The 18,598-nt window shown below is 44.1% G+C and overlaps 1 protein-coding gene across 1 annotated transcript in view; it reads left to right on the forward strand.

The window, feature by feature from the left end:
• Nucleotides 1-736: 736 nt before the first annotated feature.
• The window catches only part of ankfn1 (ankyrin repeat and fibronectin type III domain containing 1), a 101,420-nt gene continuing 83,558 nt past the window's right edge, over nt 737-18,598 (forward strand). The window contains exons 1-2 of the mRNA XM_038990866.1: nt 737-936; nt 11,826-12,034. Coding sequence (XP_038846794.1) covers nt 737-936; nt 11,826-12,034 — 409 coding nt within the window. The remainder of the gene's footprint in view (nt 937-11,825; nt 12,035-18,598) is intronic.

Here is an 18,598-nt window from a genome sequence, read left to right on the forward strand (position 1 = left end):
AGCATGTTTTATCCCTCTGTAGCTATGTGAACGCTAATTATGTTTTGGCAGAGGAAAGATAATGACGGTTGTCGTGACTCGCTGGCCTGTCTTCTGTGACAGTGAAGAGATAATGAATAGAGGAACACTAGAATGTTCCTTTTTCATGAATGGTTTCTGAAGAGCCCTCCACTTAACTGAGCCTTCTCACAGCTGAATGTAGAGGTTTGAAACTCAGTTTCTTATTGGTCTATTAACTAATTTAATGTATAGTGATGTCACCATGGAAGGCCAAACTCCATCCCACCAAAACACGCTGAAATTTCAGGTGGTCTTTTTAAACAACTCTTACACTAAAAGGGCATTATAATAGTCTTCACAATTTCACAGTATTATTCCAACCTCATCGTGTGGAAATATATATAAAACACAGGAAGATTACATTTTTGATTGAACTGGGCCTTTAATAGTCCTTGAGGACATGTGAAGATGATGAAGATTTTAACTTACACCAGATATGAAGAGTGCCTTGCTATTTTTTCTAATATATTTTCCTCCCTTCCTTTAGGAACTTATGTTCTGTCACAATGACAGAACCTGAAACTCATCCATTTTTCAAACTCATCAATTTGTACTGTCTTCATTGTCAGCCAATATATAATTGGGTAGAAATGTAGACTATTACTGTCCTCAAAAGAAATTGGTCTTACACATTCAAATGACTTTTCTCTTCCTTAGGAACTTCTATTCTATCAGCATGACTCAACAGATGCAGAACCTGCAGCTGTCCCAAACCAGGAAGTGCTCGGGAGGCCCTGCCTCTCCCAGCGCTGCCAAGCGCCTGTACAGGAACCTATCAGAGAAGCTCAAAGGTGGCCACTCCTCCTTTGAGGATGCCTACTTCTTCGGCCGTGGAGACCGCCACGGTCATCGCAAGGGCTCGGTGAGTTGGGAATTGTGTGTGTGTGTGTGCGTGCATGCGTGCCCTGTTTGTGTGTGTGTGGAATTTTGTGTGTATGGGTGAGCATCTATACGGGACTGTTATGCGTCTCATCTTCATCAGATCAAATGATACCAGCCAGCCCAGATAAGAGTGTCCAGGAGGACTATACTGTGACTTACTACACTCTTATAAGTAAAGGAACCCGGAAGAACCTTTAACCTTTAAATAATTGCCCATAGGGGAAACCTTTCCAGTTCTAAAATGTTCTTTGAGGAAAAGGGTTCCCTTGAAAAGGGTTTTCGGGGAATACATGTGTTAAGGTTCAAACCTTTTCACATGGATGGGGAAGTGTTACATTTTTTACATTATTAGTAATATATTGTAGAGGTATTTTGGTGGCAGCCTATCAGAAGATTGGAGGCGTGACTTTCAGGTTTTGGCCACCCATTAGAGTAAATGTGATTCATGTGATTCATTTATTTTCCTTTAATATTTATGCATATTGTAGTACAATATTAACATTACTGATTACATATAGTAATAAAATGCTAACTATTACAACTTTGGGATTTGCATAGGCTCTTGATTAACTCTTACATCACTTTAAGCCTCATTGATTCTACAAAACTGTCAGTTTTCAACCTTAACATGTGTTGACAGTACAACAGAACAGATGAACAGAAATGACATTTACTCCCACAGGTGGCCTAAAAAGATCTTTCTGAAAGCCATGCCCCTACTAATCCACACCTCCAGTCCATTGTTCTGCCATGAACCCTTTGCTACATTGAAACATTCCTCCAAGGTTCCTCCAAGAGTCGCTCAACTAACCAAAGGTGCAAATATTAACAATGAATAACAATAGTCGAGTCTCCACTAATTCTAAGAGTGTAGATAGTGACTGGATAGGCTGGAGGTCTCTCTTTGTGTCTGGGACACTGGGTTCAGACAGTGACTGGCTAGAGTGGAGGTCTCTCTGTTTATCTGAGACTCTGGGTTCAGACAGTGACTGGCTAGAGTGGATGTCTCTCTGTATCTGAGACTCTGGGTTCAGACAGTGACTGGCTAGAGTGGAGGTCTCTCTGTGTATCTGAGACTCTGGGTTCAGACAGTGACTGGCTAGAGTGGAGGTCTCTCTGTGTATCTGAGACTCTGGGTTCAGACAGTGACTGGCTAGAGTGGAGGTCTCTCTGTGTATCTGAGACTCTGGGTTCAGACAGTGACTGGCTAGGCTGGAGGTCTCTCTCTGTCTCGGGAACACTAGGATCAATACAGATTGGGTTGGTGTGTATTGTCCCATTTCCTGTAATTGGTTTATAATTTCTTTAGAACAGTGGGCGGCCCATAGAATTAGAATACGAGTAATTTTAATAGGATCTCTATGAGGCAGCCCCTCTGATTGTAAGCCCAAGAGTAGAGGAGACACAGAATAGAGGCACAGAATAGAACAGGGCTGCTTCCATAATGGCTGCCCCCGGAGATGATTTCCTTCAGTGTCCTTCAGAATGTGCCATTAAATTAAATTTAATTTGCTTTATTGGCATGACGTAACAATGTACATATTGCCAAAGCTTATTTTGGATATTTACAATATAAAAATATAAAAATGAGAATCAAAATTGTCAGCGGGACAACAGTAACAACAATAACCAAGTGTCAAAATAACCATACATTCAACAATAACAATAAGCATACAGTAGAGTACATGTGCAGGTTGATTGTTCTGTCAGACACTGTCCCTCGACTTATGGCAGACGGCAATATAGTGTGCTGCCAGCCCACAGCTCTCTGCGTCCTCCCCCAACAGGATGGGTAGCCTACTCTCATCAGAGAGGTCTTTGAAACCTTGAATAAGGGTTATTTTTTACTGCTATTTTTTACTGCTATAAGATATTTTTTACTGCTAGATTGATGCCTCTTTACTGTGAGTGAATGTGGTATCCAGAAAGTTATCTGAGTGTTTGGATATTTTGGTTACAGGTTGCTTTCTGGTATTCTTCTGTGCTGTTTTGGGCCCATCTGTATGAATTGCTGATGTTGTATAGCTTACTGGGCTGTGAATGTATGGTTGTTTCCATGTCTGTTCTTTTGAGGAACAACGTAATTTGGCTGTGATCAGACAGAGGTGTTGGTGGCTTGACAGTGAATGAGCTGAGAGAGAAGGGGTCAATGTCTGTGATCATATAGTCTACTGTACTGTGGCCAAGAGGTGAGCAGTAGGTGAATCTCCCCAAAGAGTCCCCCCGTAACCTACCATTGACAAAGTACAGACCCAGGCTTTTACAGAGCTGCAACAGATCCCTTCTGTTTTTGTTGACGGTGCTGTCACTGTTGTTTCTATGGGGGAGATTAAGACAGTTAGAAACAGTATGGCCTGTAATAAAGCTGTCCCCTCGTGTGCTCGTTAGATCAGGTAGTGTTCCTGTGCGCGCATTTGTGTCCCCACAGATGAGCACATTTCCCTGGGCCTGGAAATGGCACGTCTCTTCCTCAAGGGTGGGGAAGATCTCTTCTGAGTAATATGGGGATTCTGAGGGGGGGATATATATTGCGCAAAAGAACACATATTTTTCTGTAGTACAAGTTCTTTTTTCAGTTTTAACCAAATGTGATATTTACCCATTTTGAGGGGATCAATTGGATTTTGTAGTTCGGATTTGTACCAAATGATCAATCCTCCAGAGTCTCTGCCTCTATTGACAGAGCTGTGTTTCTGTGATGGCACAATTACCTCTCTGTAGCCTGTGGGACAGTGAGTGACAATGTCAGCCTTACACCATGTCTCCTGCAGAATGATGACGTCAACATCTTTACGTTTTTTGTTGAACTCCAGTGCTAAACTCTTCAGTCCAAAGGTTGATGAGTTTAGGCCCTGAATGTTCCACATGCTAACTGATAGCGATTTCATGTTCCAAAAGAAAGAATAGCAGTCAGAAATAAAGTAACTACTAACTAATAAGTTGTTAAGAGTGAGATAAACAGGATAACAGCTAACATTATTTCTGTTATATATATATATATATATATATATATAAATATTCCTATTCATTGAACAAGTAAATTATAGTACAATAGGTGTGTGTGTTTAGTGCAGATGTATTGGAGGAGCTGTTTAATCTCACATAATCCTACAGGGTTCTCTTGTCCTCTGACGACCTCTGCGTAGCTGCACTGGTCCTGCTGTTGGGCCCTGTGGAGTGGAGGGGGGCCAGGTCTGGGCCGTGGGGCTTCCTCTCTGGTCTGGTAGGGGTGGTGGTCTGGGCCCGGTCCGGTCTGGCTAAGCCGATGGAAGTGGGATGCTCTGGTGGTGGGTGGGGCCTGTGGGGTGCGCTGGGTCTGGTGGGGCGTTGAGGGGGCCTGGGGCTCCTTGGTGGTGCAGTGGTCTGGTAGGGGTCTCGGTGGTCCTCTGTCCAGTGCTGCATGGGGTGTTTGTCTACCAAGTGCCACATCCTTTAGAGACTTGGCAAACATCCCTACTGTCTGCTTCCTCAGGTGGGAGTGGTCGTGCAGATGCTCTGAGGTGATTGTTGGGTGGTGAGCAACGTGTACGTTCGGGAGTAGGCCACACCCTCTGGTGATGTCAGCGTTGACTTTCTGAATGGTACGGGGATGAAAGTCTTTGCGGGGCAGCAGAGTGGAGATGGTGATGTGGGAGTTGGGGAACCCCTCAGAGGCCCTCTCTGCTACTCTGTTGACCAGGCTGCCTACTCTCTCCTGCTCCTCTCGCAGGTTGTTGGTGCCGGTGTGAATAATAATGTGGCCTGGTGTGCCAAAGTCAGGCTGGGATGTGGAGCGCATCCTGTGTTTTTGGGCACCATATTTTACACACCTTGTGTTGGGGGAAGAGTTTATCTTCTTGGATGAATTTCCCATTTGAGTCAATGAGGATGGCCACCTCAGTGGGTTTTACCAGATTAGTGTGTTTACGGTCTGGGGCTGGAGTACACAGGGCCTGTGTACATGGAGGGGTGTGTCAGGGGGGGCCAGAGAGCTTCTCTCTGTAGTAGGTGTCCCCATGTGAGTCTCCTTGTTGACTGGGGGTGTGGGTAAAGTGTTATCGGTATGGAGGGAGGTTGTGGGTAAAGGTGGGGTTGTTAGGGGTGGTGAGGGGCTGCAGCTTCTCTCGAGTCTCTACAGTCTGCTCTCTGTGCTGTAGCACTCTCTTGATGACATCCTTTTCCATCTCCTCCTTTACCTGCACCAGCTCTCTCCTCATGGTGGCCTTTACCTCCTCAAGCTCTGTGGTAAGGCTCTCTCAGCTCCTGGACAGAGTTCTTCAGCTGGGTCCTGCACTGGTTGAGCTGGTCCTGTAGAAGCTCTGTGTCTGGTGGTGGTGTAGCTGGGGGGCTGCTCCTTCAGCTCAGTAACCCATACCTCTAACAGAGCCAGCACAGGCTGATGGTAGTGTGGTTTGGCTCTGGTTGTTGTAGGCAGGCGCTCTGGTGGTTGTAGGCAGGCAGGGGGGAGGATAGTCCTGCTGTTGGGGTGCCTGAGGTGAGGGGAGAGGTCGTGGTGCTTTCCTTTTCTTTTTTGCTTTCCGCTATCTTCGTTAGGGTGGGGAAGTCCTGCACAACAGAGCTGAGTGCAGCCTCACTGCCCTGGACCATGACAGTACTGGTCTTTATGCCCTGGACCATGACAGTGCCGTTCTGGTACATGTTTACCGTCAGAAACCTGTTTTCCTGGTCCTTATCGCTGTCCTCAAAAATGTGGATTTGTCTTCCCTTGCAGATGCCTTTTTTTGTTGTATAGCTGAAATGCCTGGTTACAGCTGTATGCCAGGCAGTAGTGTGGTCTGTGTAAAATAACAGGTTTGTAACAGTCCTGTTTTGTGAGTAGTCGGCAAACAACGTTTCTGGGTTCTCGCTCAGAATTCTGTGCTTAAAATTGATTCTTCCCATTTGATTTCTGCTGGGCATTCAAAAAAAGGGGGGGGGGGGGGGGGAGTCTCTCAGTCTCTGCTGCTGCTAACGCTGCTAGCGCTGCCTCAGTGGCCATGTTGCTATGGTTACCACAAGTAAACAGATGGCGCTAGACGGTAAGCTAGCTGACATATTTGAATTTGGCTAGCTACCACGATGAAGATTGACAGAGTGAGTTAAAGACCAATCTTTTCCGCCTGTGTCGATCTTCAGTTGTACAATTTGATTACCTATACATTTTTTGCTAATTTAAGCATGTCAATCTCGCTCTTAACAACCAAAAAGTTATAATAAGTCAGGAGCCGTTCTTCTGCATGACTTCTCTCTCTCTCTCTCCCTCTGTTTATCTCATTTATCTCTCTTGTACCATCATTTCTCCCTATTGACTCCTTTATTTTCCCTCTTTCTCTGTTCCTCATTCTCTCTCTTTGTATTTCTCTCTCTGTATATCTGTCTCTCTCTCTCTCAATCTCTGTGTGTGTGTGTGAAAAAGAGGCTGTTCTCACATTGCATCTTTAAGGGGATCTGCACCTGCTGATTTGGCCTAAATTTTGGGCTAGCTCCAAAAGAAATGCTGGCAGCCAGACAGAAGCCAAATGTGAGTTGTCTTGGAGGTGTGGTTTGATGTGGGTGTTTCTTGTGTGTGTCCTTGCCAGCACTAAGACACGCCCATCTGTCAGAATCTTGCCCACAGCTATTTATCACAACAAAGAAACCTCTTGCAGGTTGAATTCCATATCTACAGGCAGATGTGTGGTTAGATGCTTTGAATAGGCCAGTAGCCTACAGAGTAATATGAGAAGAATGCAATTCCTGAATTTATGTAGATATTCTAAACTTTCAAATGTAGTATCAGGTCCATGTAGAATAAACAACTCTTTACATAATACCATAGAATCAGTGTTCTGCTAATATAACAATGTGCACCTTTCACTTTTCATTGTCATTCCCTGCTGATACAGATACTGTGCCTTTCAGCATTTTGTCTGTTGGTAATGGGGCTACTTTGGCAAACATGTCAGAGTGGTTATACCTTCCTGTGTGGTGTCCCGTATACAACAGGAGATCCCTGATCCTGTTGCAGAATACATAGGGTTTCTCCCTCCCCATATTGACTGATACCATTCAATTAATGTGCTGACTCCATACATGTTTCTGTGAACACATACTGTACACACATAGTCACTTCTATAATCTATGGCAGTTAGAATAGGTCATATCTGACACATAAGCAGGTACTGTTGAAGTTTGAAGAGGTCAGATAAAACCTACCCAATTATTGTCTCCCCGTCAAACGACCGAGGATGGCATCTGCCAAAGGCATCTACAGTCCTGCCAATCTGTAGAAATAGGCAGAGTTCATCAGTGATGGATGGAATGATAAGGGTGGTGCAAATACTGGACATTTCTGCTGTACTGTATTATTAGTAAATACCTTCAGTCCCACATTGTGGATGTGTTGAGTGCCAGGTCTCTCTCCATTCAGAGACGTCAGTATCAATCCTGTCGGTCAGGACTCCATCACATCTCCCAGTGCTGACTCTATAGATGCATCTGTGAACACATACACAGTCACTGTTCTATTACCAATGGCAGTTAGGATAGGTGATATCTGACAAACAAACATACTGTATACTATGTTGAAGTTTGATCAGGTCAGACTAAACCTACCTAATTCTGGTCTCCCTATCGACGGAGACAGGCAAGAGGTGAGGCTGGAGGTAAGGTCTTTGCCAGCGCCCTGTTGATGGGCATGGCAGCGTAGATCAGCTCCTGGCCCCTCATCAAAGATACTTCACAGTCACACACAGGGCACTGATTACGTTATCAATGGTGGTTATGATTAGCATGGTGGAACCAACTTGATTGCCACATTCACCTTTCTATTTCACTTCAGATGCCATATGTGAAATAGAATAGTAAATGCAGCGATCAGGCTGGTTCCACCAGGCTAGGTTATGGTGAATTGGGAGAAAATTCTAAACAGTTTTGACCTTTGACTAGGTCAAACGACACCAACCTGATTCAAGTGTCCTCCCCGTTCCATTTATAGGAATACTCACAGCGAAGTCATGTCTATGTGATGCTGAGGGTCCCCTTGCTGGTCTTCTCCATGTTGCATGTTCGGCTGCAAACTAGACATCTCTCGAACAACTGCAGCAGGCAATCCTCATAAACAATGTACTTCCTCATCTTATAAGGGGGTGTTGACAGGGAGGGCCTGTGACAGGGTGATACAATAGACAGCCAAGTGGTAAATTGCATTTTCTTATAAAGGACAAAGCTTTTTTATATTGTACTTCACAACCAAAACGACTCTACTACTTGTACTGTATCAGCTTGGATGGGTAATTAACCTATTAGTTTATCAAACAGGGTATTTTTTTATTCAACATTTCACATAACACACATTGTTGTTGATGAAGCCGTCTGTGTCATCAGGACAGTAACTCGGGTCAAGCTAATTCTAGGTCGTCATTAGTTACCACAGCCACAAGTCATAAATCCCGCCTATTTCTACAATTTATCTTCTTAAAATGTGATTTTAAAACTAACCTTAACCACACTGCTAACCTTATTCCGAACCCTAACCTTAAATTAAGACCAAAAAGCACTATTGTTTTAATAATTTTTTACGATGTAGCCAATGTTGACTTTGTGGCTCTGGTAACTAGTGGAAACCCTAATTATATACTTTACAGATATAGACTGAGTATATCTCCAGATTAGATTCAGGCTGGTAAAGCTATCACGGTTTGCTCTTAGTTCACTGTATTAGTGAGACTCAGACATGAGTTAGCTACCACCATAACTGAATTCATTATTTAGTTTTGCCCTAGACAATACAGAATACACTTGTATGAGCTACGAACTGACCTGCAAATCTGACTTGTAGGCTAGCATTAAGGAAGAGTTGCCTCACTAGCATTATCAAATGATAGCGTTATATAACCAGCAGTATGTAGACAACACACAATAAACTTGTATGAGCTACGACCTAACTAAGTTGTAATGAGGTAACTAACTAGCTAATGTTAGCCAGCCTGCATCGCTTATTCAATAGATAGCTACTTACATAACCAGCAATAATGTTAGCTAAGTTATACCAGAGAGGTCAGTAACGTAAACTCACCCCATTCCGTACAAATGTGCGCAACCGCAACATTCAAACGAGGCTACAAAGAAAACTAATGGGACTGTAGCGACTGTGTTGACTTCAAAATCTGTGGTGTGAACTAGGTTTCTATTCAAGCGTTGATCGACATGGTAATGGCTTTATAGTATTGGAGAAAAGTTGAAAAAACGGACTCTCCGTTACATCATGTCATGCCGTAACGTACAGCACGCATAAAGCAATATATAATGACACATTATATAAACTCTTTATAGTGTTTTATTTACATTTTAGAGGCGATAAGGTGATAAGTTGGACAGATCGAGTGAAAAAAAAAAAAAATCCCCACATCTCTCCTTCTCACTATCACGCATTAGTTTCGCTTCCCCACCCGCCATTTTTAAAAAGACCCGACGGGGCTCATTGCCTTCTTGAATCATGCAGAAACGTGCAGTGTGGGGGTCATGCAATTGATTCTGTTGGAAAGGGGAGAAATTGTGCTTTACAATGGTATTGACATTACAGTTGATCTGGAAGTATTACGTTTTTGGGGCGCTAAAATAAGGTCAATTGTACGGACCAAGGCGATGTACAAAAGTGAGTGAGTTTACGTTAGCTAGCTAGCTAGCCTCCCTCGCTAGCGTTATCAAATGATAACGTTACATAACCCAGCAGTATCTAGACAATACAGAAATGTATATGAGCTATGACCTAACTAAGTTGTAATGAGGTAGCTAGATAGCTACCTGCATAATCAACAATAACATATATAACGTCATTAGCTAAGTTATACCAGAGAGGTCATTATATTCCAATACCTCTGGTTATACTCACCACCACCGGTTGTTGCCCCGTTCAGTTAAGGGCAGTGAAGTGGGTGGAGGGGCGATTTGCACATGGAGCTTGGTAAAAGGGGGCATGATTTGTTGACATAATTAATGTTGGGTTTGAATTATAATTTATTCGTTGTGACACACTGAGGTTCCAAACTCTGTTTTAGAGGAGACTGGCTTTGACCAAAATGATCCTCTTTACACTTTGTAGTACATTTTGGCACTAGAATAAATGTTTCTGACTCGATGCCACACAGGCTTTCAAAGGGATTAGTTGCTTTTTAGGGGCAGTCGCTCTTAAAACTCTAGAGCTGATGTTTCTCAATCTGATAAATTCCACCTGGCTACACATTATCTCACATACAGGTTGTTGTTAACTCCTCTTTAAAGCTAGATTCCTCAATTGGCGAAACTGCCACGTCGGTTTGGGATATTACAAAAACAAAAGTTACTGAAAACAATGAACAGTGTTTTTTTCCTCTGACATCATTGCATGCACGATGGAACAGCAGAATATATACTGCAACTTCTTTTACCATGCTGCCGGATGCTCATCTGCTCCGTTTCATCAATAAGACAATAACAAAGGTGCTGGGTTCAACAGTCGCACTGTTTCTCCAAAAGTACGGATTCGATATTCAAAACCTTTTAAATATAAATAGACATACCCAAAGTAATGCAAGCCACTTCGATCTACAGTGTCCACAGATCGATTTATAAGCGAAAATGTCAGTCGGAATCGGTACCTAGAACCACACTAGTCTCCTATTACCGCTTCAACACTTTCACTGCAATGCTACCTCCTTCTCTTCATCCCTTTTCTCTCACTTTCTCACTTTCCGTCACCTTTCCTTAGCCTCTCTCTCTCTTGACTGGTTCTGTTGTAGTTGGTTTCTAAATGCAACTACTTTTAGACCAAATGTTCTAACAGGTTTTTCATTACACAGGCGCACACAAACACACACACACACGCGCGCGCGCTTCTCATTAGTCCTCCAGGCGTATGTATTTCGATCACGCTGAACGATGACCTACCATTATCTGTATCACATTCAGTGTTGGGGTAATGTGTTACAGCAGGGGTCTTCAACCTTTTCTTACCCAGGGACCGTCTCGCAGGCAAACCAACGACCCAGGGACCCCATCATACAATCCCAAAAAAATATTGTTTTCACGTCTGGTCTTATCATCAGATGAATGATCATGGCAGGAAGAAGTAATCAGTTTTTCATTATTTTGACTTTCCCACATTATAATTAGAAGATGAAGTATAAACTCCAACATAGCCTATTAGCTATAAAAGGTATAGTATCTCCAAATACATTTTCGCTATGAGCAGGTTAGAGGTTAGCGATGTGTTGTCAAAAATGTATGTCCAAGTAAAGAAAGCTTACCAGCAGTACTTGCCGCACTGATACCCTATTCGCGGGTGCTTGTTCAAAGCCTATTTCAGATACTCCAGTGAGTGTAATTTGCTCAATAATAGGAGTTCAGAAATAGTGTACATAGTTAACTGTAGGTATGTCATAAAAAATGTGTATATTCTGTTGTTGCTAGCGATATTGATAAAAACATTTTAAATAATTTGTATTTTCTTTATTTTTTCTCTGACCTACTGCAGCACCTCTGCGGAACCCCGGTTGAATACTCCTTAATGTTACAGCTTCAGCACTTTCACTGCAGTTTTACCTCCTTCTCTTCACCTCTCTTCTCTCACCTTCTCACTTTCCTTTCCCCCTCTCTCGCTTTCTCACTCTCTCTCTCATGTACCGTCGCTATGTCACCTCTCCTCTCTATGGTCCAATTGTCACACATCAATTATCATGCAGGAACTTGGCAATCACTCCACTTAATGTTGTTGCTTTGTCTGCCTTGTTTTCAGGTTTGGGTGTGTTTTTAAAAGTGTGTTTAGTACTGTTGATGATGGTGATGATGATGATGATAATGCTGCTGATGAGGATGACGTCAACGATTATGATGTTTGTATTCTGACGTGTGTGTGTGTGTGTGTGTCCCTCTTCTCTCCTCCAGAGCATGCAAGGTAGTGAGTGTCTGTTTGAGGCGGTGGAGCAGCAGGATCTAGATGCTGTCCAGATCCTTCTCTACCAGTACACAGCTGAGGAGCTGGACCTCAGCACACCCAACAGCCAAGGGTTAACACCGCTAGACATCGCCATCATGACCAACAACACCCCCATAGCCAAACTACTGCTGAAGGCCGGCGCCAAGGAGAGCCCTCACTGTGAGTGTACACTACATAGGGCACACTGAGTACACACTTAGTAGGGTATACTAAGTACACACTATGGAGGGTGCAATGGGAGTATACACACTAATTAGTGCAACCTTCCGACTCAAAGTCCAGCATTGAAACTTGGTGGAGTATCCAGATTGCCATACTGGGGTATTCGGTAATACCGGCACTGAACACAAGGGGTGCTGTTTTCAAATCCCACTGATGCGCTGTAATCCGAAGGTTAGCAATGCTAACAAGTACATGTAAAATCCCATAAATAATGCTAACTAAATGAGCGCATTGCAAACATTTTGTACAGTTTCTGACCTAAACTATACAAGTAACTCAAATATTTACATTTTACATTTAACCATTATTTAACTAGGCGAGTCAGTTAAGAACAAATTCTTATTTAGAATGAGGGCCTACACCGGCCAAACACGGACGACGCTAGGCCAATTGTGCGCCGCTCTATGGGACTCCCAATTACGGCCGGTTGTGATACAGCCTGGATTCGAACGAGGGTGTCTGTAGTGACGCCTCAAGCACTGAGATGCAGTACCTTAGACCGTTGCGCCACTCGGGAGCAAATATGCTACTCACAGTTTGCTGCACGCACAACACAAATATTAGCCAGCAAGGCTCTTGATCCAGGAGGGATTTCTCTGCTGTTACCAAGCGAATGCTTGATTTTGGAAGAAGCTAACCACTTAGCTAGATAGCTAACTATCTTCTAAATTAGCTAACCAAATGCACAACTGCAGAGCATTAAGCACATTTTAGACAGATAACTTAATAGTTATAAGATATCTAGCTGGCAAACATTTAGTTGTGAATTCCATAGTGTAATTAAATCTCCTGGCACATGCTGAAGAACAGTGAGTTACTCACAAGGCTCCGGTCTCTCGTTGTTGTGTGCTCGTAAACAAACACCACGTGACGGGGACTACTGTAAGCTTTGTAATAATGTGACAGGTGAAATGAAGAATGCAATGCTTTATCTCCTAACGTATCGCACAAGTTGACTGCAGGTATTTACTTAAAAAGTAGCTGCACATATTCAAACTTCAAAGAAATGGTTTCAACGGTATTGAAAAACCATCCCGTGGCTTTTTACAAATACCCGGTATACGGTATACCACCCAATCCGTTACTCAAAGATAGTGCCTTCGGAAAGTATTCAGACCCCTTGACTTTTTACAAATTTCGTCAGGTTACAGCCTTATTCCAACATTGATCATTAAATTGTTTTTTCCCCTCATCAATCTACACACAATACCCCATAATGACAAAGCAAAAACATTTGTTTTGAAAATGTTGCTAATTGATAAAAAAGTAACTTAAATATTACATTTACATAAGTATTCAGACCCCAAATTCTTTTTTTTTTTTATAAAAAACATAAGTATTCAGACCCTTTACTCAGTATTTTGTTGAAGCACATTTGGCAGCGAATACAGCCTCAAGTCTTCTTGGGTATGACGCTACAAGCTTGGCACACCTGTATTTGGGGAGTTTCTCCCATTCTCCTCTGCAGTTCCTCTCAAGCTCTGTCACATTGGATGGGGAGCGTTGCTGCACACACAGCTATTTTCAGGTCTCTTCAGAGATGTTCGATTGGGTTCAAGTCCGGGCTCTGGCTAGGCCACTCAAGGACGTTCAGAGACTTGTCCCAAAGCCACTTCTGCGTTGTCTTGGCTGTGTGCTTAGGGTCATTGTCCTGTTGGAAGGTGAACTTTCATTCCAGTCTGAGGTCCTGAGCACTCTGGAGCAGGTTTTCATCAAGGATCTCTCTGTACTTTGCTCAGTTCATCTTTGCCTCGATCCTGACTATTCTCCCAATCACTGCCGCTGAAAAACATCCCCACAGAATGATGCTGTCACCCCCATGCTTCACCGAAGGGATGGTGTCACGTTTCCTCCAGATGTGACACTTGGCATTCAGGCCAAAGAGTTCAATCTTGGTTTCATCAGACCAGAGAATCTTGTTTCTCAAGGTCTGAGAGTCTTTAGGTGCCAAGTGGGCTGTCATGTGCCTTTTACTGAGGAGTGGCTTCCAACTGGCCACTCTACCATAAAGGCCTGATTGGTGAAGTTCTGCAGAGATAGTTGGTCCTTCTGGAAGGTTCTCTCATCTCCACAGAGAGCTCTGTCAGAGTGACCGGCCCTTCTCCCCCGATTGATCAGTTTGGCCAAGTGGCCAGCTCTAGGTAGAGTCTTGGTGGTTCCAAACTTCTTCCTCAAAAGAATGATGGAAGCCACTGTGTTCTTGGGGACCTTCAATGCTGCAGAAATATTTTGGTACCCTTCCCAGATTTGTGACTTGACACATTCCTGTCTCGGAGCTGTACGGACAATTTCTTCAATCTCATGGCTTGGTTTTTGCTCTGATGTGCACTGTCAACTGTGGGACCTTATATAGACAGGTGTGTGCCTTTCCAAATCATGTCCAATCTATTGAATTTACCACAGGTGGACTCCAATCAAGTTGTAGAAACATCTCAAGGATTATCAATGGAAACAGGATGCACCTGAGCTCAATTTCGAGTCTCATAGAAAAGGGTCTGAATACATATGTAAATAGGGTATTTATTTTCTGTGAAAATAATTTGCTGAGGACATTTTTATATCTAATCAATTTTAGAATAATGCTGTGAGGTAACAAAATGTGGAAAAAGTCAAGGGGTCTGAATCATTTCCGAAGGTACTGTATATACTGAACAAAAAATGTAAATGCAACATGCAACAATTTCAACAATTTTACTGAGTTACAGTTCATATAAGGAAATCAATCAATTGAAATAAATTAATTACGCCCTAATCGCTGGATTATGCGCCCATGACTGGGCAGGGGCGCAGCCTTGGATGGGCATAGGCCCACACACTGGGGAGCAAGGCCCACCCACTGGGGAGCAAGGCCCAGCCAATCAGATTTCGTTTTTCCCCACAAAGGGTTTTTATTACAGACAGAAATACTCCTCAGTTTCATCAGCTGTCCGGGTGGCTGGTCTCAGACGATCTCGCAGGTGAAGAAGCCCGATGTCGAGGTCCTGGGTTGGCGTGGTTACAGGTGGTCTGCGGTTGTGAGGCCAGTTGGACCTACTGCCAAATTCTCTTATGGTAGAGAAGTTAACATAAAATGATCTGACAAAAGCTCTGGTGGACATTCCTGCAGTCAGCCTGCACGTTCCCTCAAAACTTGAGACATATGTGACAAAACTGCACATTTTATAGTGGCCTTTTATTGTCCGCAGCAAAAAGTGCACCTGTGTAATGATCATACTGTCTAATCAGCTTCTTGATATGCCACACCTGCCAGATAGATTCATTATCTTGGCAAAGAAGAAAAGTTCAACAATTGAGAGAAATAAGCTTGCGTATGGAACATTTCTGGGATCTTTTATTTCAGCTCATGAAATCATGGGACAAACACTTTACATGTTGCGTTTATATTTTTGTTCATGAAATTATGTTGAGCCAACGTCGAATAGATATTGAATTGATGTCTGTGCCCAGTGGGATGATATCGGTCAGAAAATCCCTTTGTGTCCCACTGAATGTAAGGTGTGTACATTAGCGATACATTGCACAGACTGGGTTTTACTCTGTCAATTAAGTGTTGACACTGTCCCGTCTCAGGTTTTAGTGAACACATCAGTAACAGAAAAGAAAGTGTACTGTAGTTGGTCCACTAACAGTATGTCTCTTTTGAGGAGTACATGTTATCCAAATAATGAACTGCTTGATTAGCCAATTATCTTGAACTGATTGAACTTGGCTTGGCAGTGTAAGAACCTTATTCAAGTGTTCCATTATCTGAAGCTGTTCCTGCCTGGCTGACACGACCCACATGGTCTGGACCGGAGTCTATTGGTACAATATTCACCCAGAAATGTAGAGATTTTTGATAGGTTCTCTCAGACATGTTGTTTTCCTGGGGGGTTGAGACCTGGATTTGAAACTCCAACAGTTGTAATGGAAGGGGGTGGAGCTCGGGTACTGTACAAAACCAGCTTCATTATCGATGCATGTCTAGATACTTTTTTATAGTGGAGATCATGTTTATAAAATGCCTGGCTGGGCTGATGAGACAGTGGACTGCTCAGTCAGATGGAACAGAGTAAATAGGCATTTTAACGTCATAGATTTAGCTGGTGGTAACTTGTGGAATAGACACGGGCTGGAATGCGGCTTTAATCAATCAGCATTCAGGATTAGACCCACCTGTTGTATAAAACCAGCCAGTCAGAAGCACAATGTCCTTCATTATTGATGGATGGTGTCGACAACATCAAACAGCTTCTCCAGACTCAGAAGTCAGGAGGACTTTGAGTTTGGTATCAGACAGACTACTTTATGCTTGCCTTTGATCCATGGTTTTCTATTTAATATTTGTATGTACCTGTAGTACTTGAGATAACCCTAGTGACTGGCTAATGGACCAGTCACTCCCAACCCTTCACCCCCTTGAGTTGTCCCTCCTGTGTAGGACACAATCCAGAATGGAGGAAAGCATGAGTGGTGGTCCTGTGGTGTGGGCTTGACCCAGACAGGGGCTGTGTTTGTGTCTGCATCCCAGCCACGCTCTCACCTTACTGGGCTTGAATAAGCTCCCTCACCCCTTTCCCGCCATCCCTCCCTCCTCCACCGATCCTCGACAGGTGGTTCTTACCTTGTCCAACATCCCTGGACAGGATAAAAAGAAAGTGTGTGTCTGCTCTCCAAGCCTTTAGTGTGTGTGTGTGTGTGACTGCGTCTGCTCTACTCCATGGTAGTGACAGGTCTGTCTGGGGTGAAACAGTGGCCACTTTAGAGTCTCCCTCTCCCAGGTTCAAGGAGGGGCTGCTGGGCCTCCCCACGTCCCCACTGAAAAGCCCTAACAAGGTTTGGCATTTAATGGTTTAACTTTTCCAATGATGCATGTAACCGCCCGCCAATTATAACTAAGTGATTTATTGTCCTCCGGAGCTAAGAGCAGAGCGAGCGGAGCTTTTTTTCTAAACACGCGCGCGGATGCGCACCCACACACACACTTTCAAGCAGGCAGACACACCGCTCTCTCCCTCTCTCCTCACTGTGGTACAATTTGATCGTTGTAAACAGAGGGGTAAACATGGATCGGTTTTTCCTCCTGGGAATTTATGCTTTATGCTGCTGTCATTCCTCAAGTGCCAAGTAAATCCATCAGACAGGGTCTGACAGGCCGGGTTGGCTGGGCTGGGTTGGGGTGGTGGGGTGGAGGGGGGTTAATTTACGAGTCCTTCAGGGTCCCAGTCGACTATATTTAGGCCCACCCCTCCCCATCCCGCCGTAGTGCTCACCGGCCAGCAGGCAGGCCAGACAATGGACCAGTGTGTGAGTATGTTTGTGTATGTGTGCGTGCGTGCTTGTGTGCATGCGTTCCCGTGTGTGTGTATGGCTAGATGGACAGATCTGCATGTTCATTTATAGCCCAATCAATTAACCTCCGCCTGCATCTGCTTGTCACTCCTGAAGAGGCAGGAAATTGCACCTAGACGAGGCTCGTATGACCTGATTCTTTTCCACTGCAGCCCAGACTCAGGATGGCCCACAAATGGCACCCTATTCCTTACCTAATCCCTATAGGCTCTGGTCAACAGTAGAGAACTATATACGGAGTATAGACCCTGATCAAAAGTAGTGTACTACATAGGGTATAGGGTGCCATTTGCGACGTATATTTAGACTTACCTCAGACCCCCAGGTATGGAGGTGGAGAGATGGAGTGATCACTGAGCTGGAGATAGAATACTTATTCTGTCATTCCCTCTCTCTCTCTCTTGCTCTCTCTCCATCCCTCCGCCTCTCTATCCCTTCCCCTCGCTCTCCCTCCTCCACCCCTTCTCTCCATCCCTCCCTCCCCAGGGGGTAGGTGCAGGGTGAGAGGGCCGTGAAAGAGGGTCTTCTTCTGCAGATGTGTTTATGTGTTTATGTTGCTGTCATGGTCGGTGACTAAGGCTGGGTCCCAGAGAGAGAGAGAACATACAGCACTGTACTACAGCAGGGAAAGGAGGAGGAGGAGAGGAGGGCTGGCAACCTGCAAGGAGTGCTAGTGTTTTACCATGACAGATCTGTGTATGTGTGTGGGGGGGGTCGAACACACGCCTGTCTGTGTGTTCTTCCAAGGGGAGTGCTGCTAGTCTCTCCTCTCTTTTTGGTACTCCGCACATTCAACCATTCAAGACAGTGTGAAACGTTGTGTTCTCTCACTGAAACATGGGCTCTTTTCGGTCTCTAATGCTGACCTGTGTTCTGTATCCCATAGTAACGTGTGTTCTGTATCCCATAGTAACGTGTGTTCTGTATCCCATAGTAACGTGTGTTCTGTATCCCATGGTAACCGGTGTTCTGTATCCCATGGTAACCGGTGTTATGTATCCCATGGTAACCGGTGTTCTGTATCCCATGGTAACCGGTTATGTATCCCATGGTAACCGGTGTTCTGTATCCCATGGTAACCGGTGTTCTGTATCCCATGGTAACGTGTGTTCTGTATCCCATAGTAACGTGTGTTCTGTATCCCATGGTAACCTGTGTTCTGTAACCTGT

This window comes from Salvelinus namaycush, chromosome 4, assembly GCF_016432855.1.
Source record: "Salvelinus namaycush isolate Seneca chromosome 4, SaNama_1.0, whole genome shotgun sequence".
NCBI classification, from domain to species: domain Eukaryota; kingdom Metazoa; phylum Chordata; class Actinopteri; order Salmoniformes; family Salmonidae; genus Salvelinus; species Salvelinus namaycush.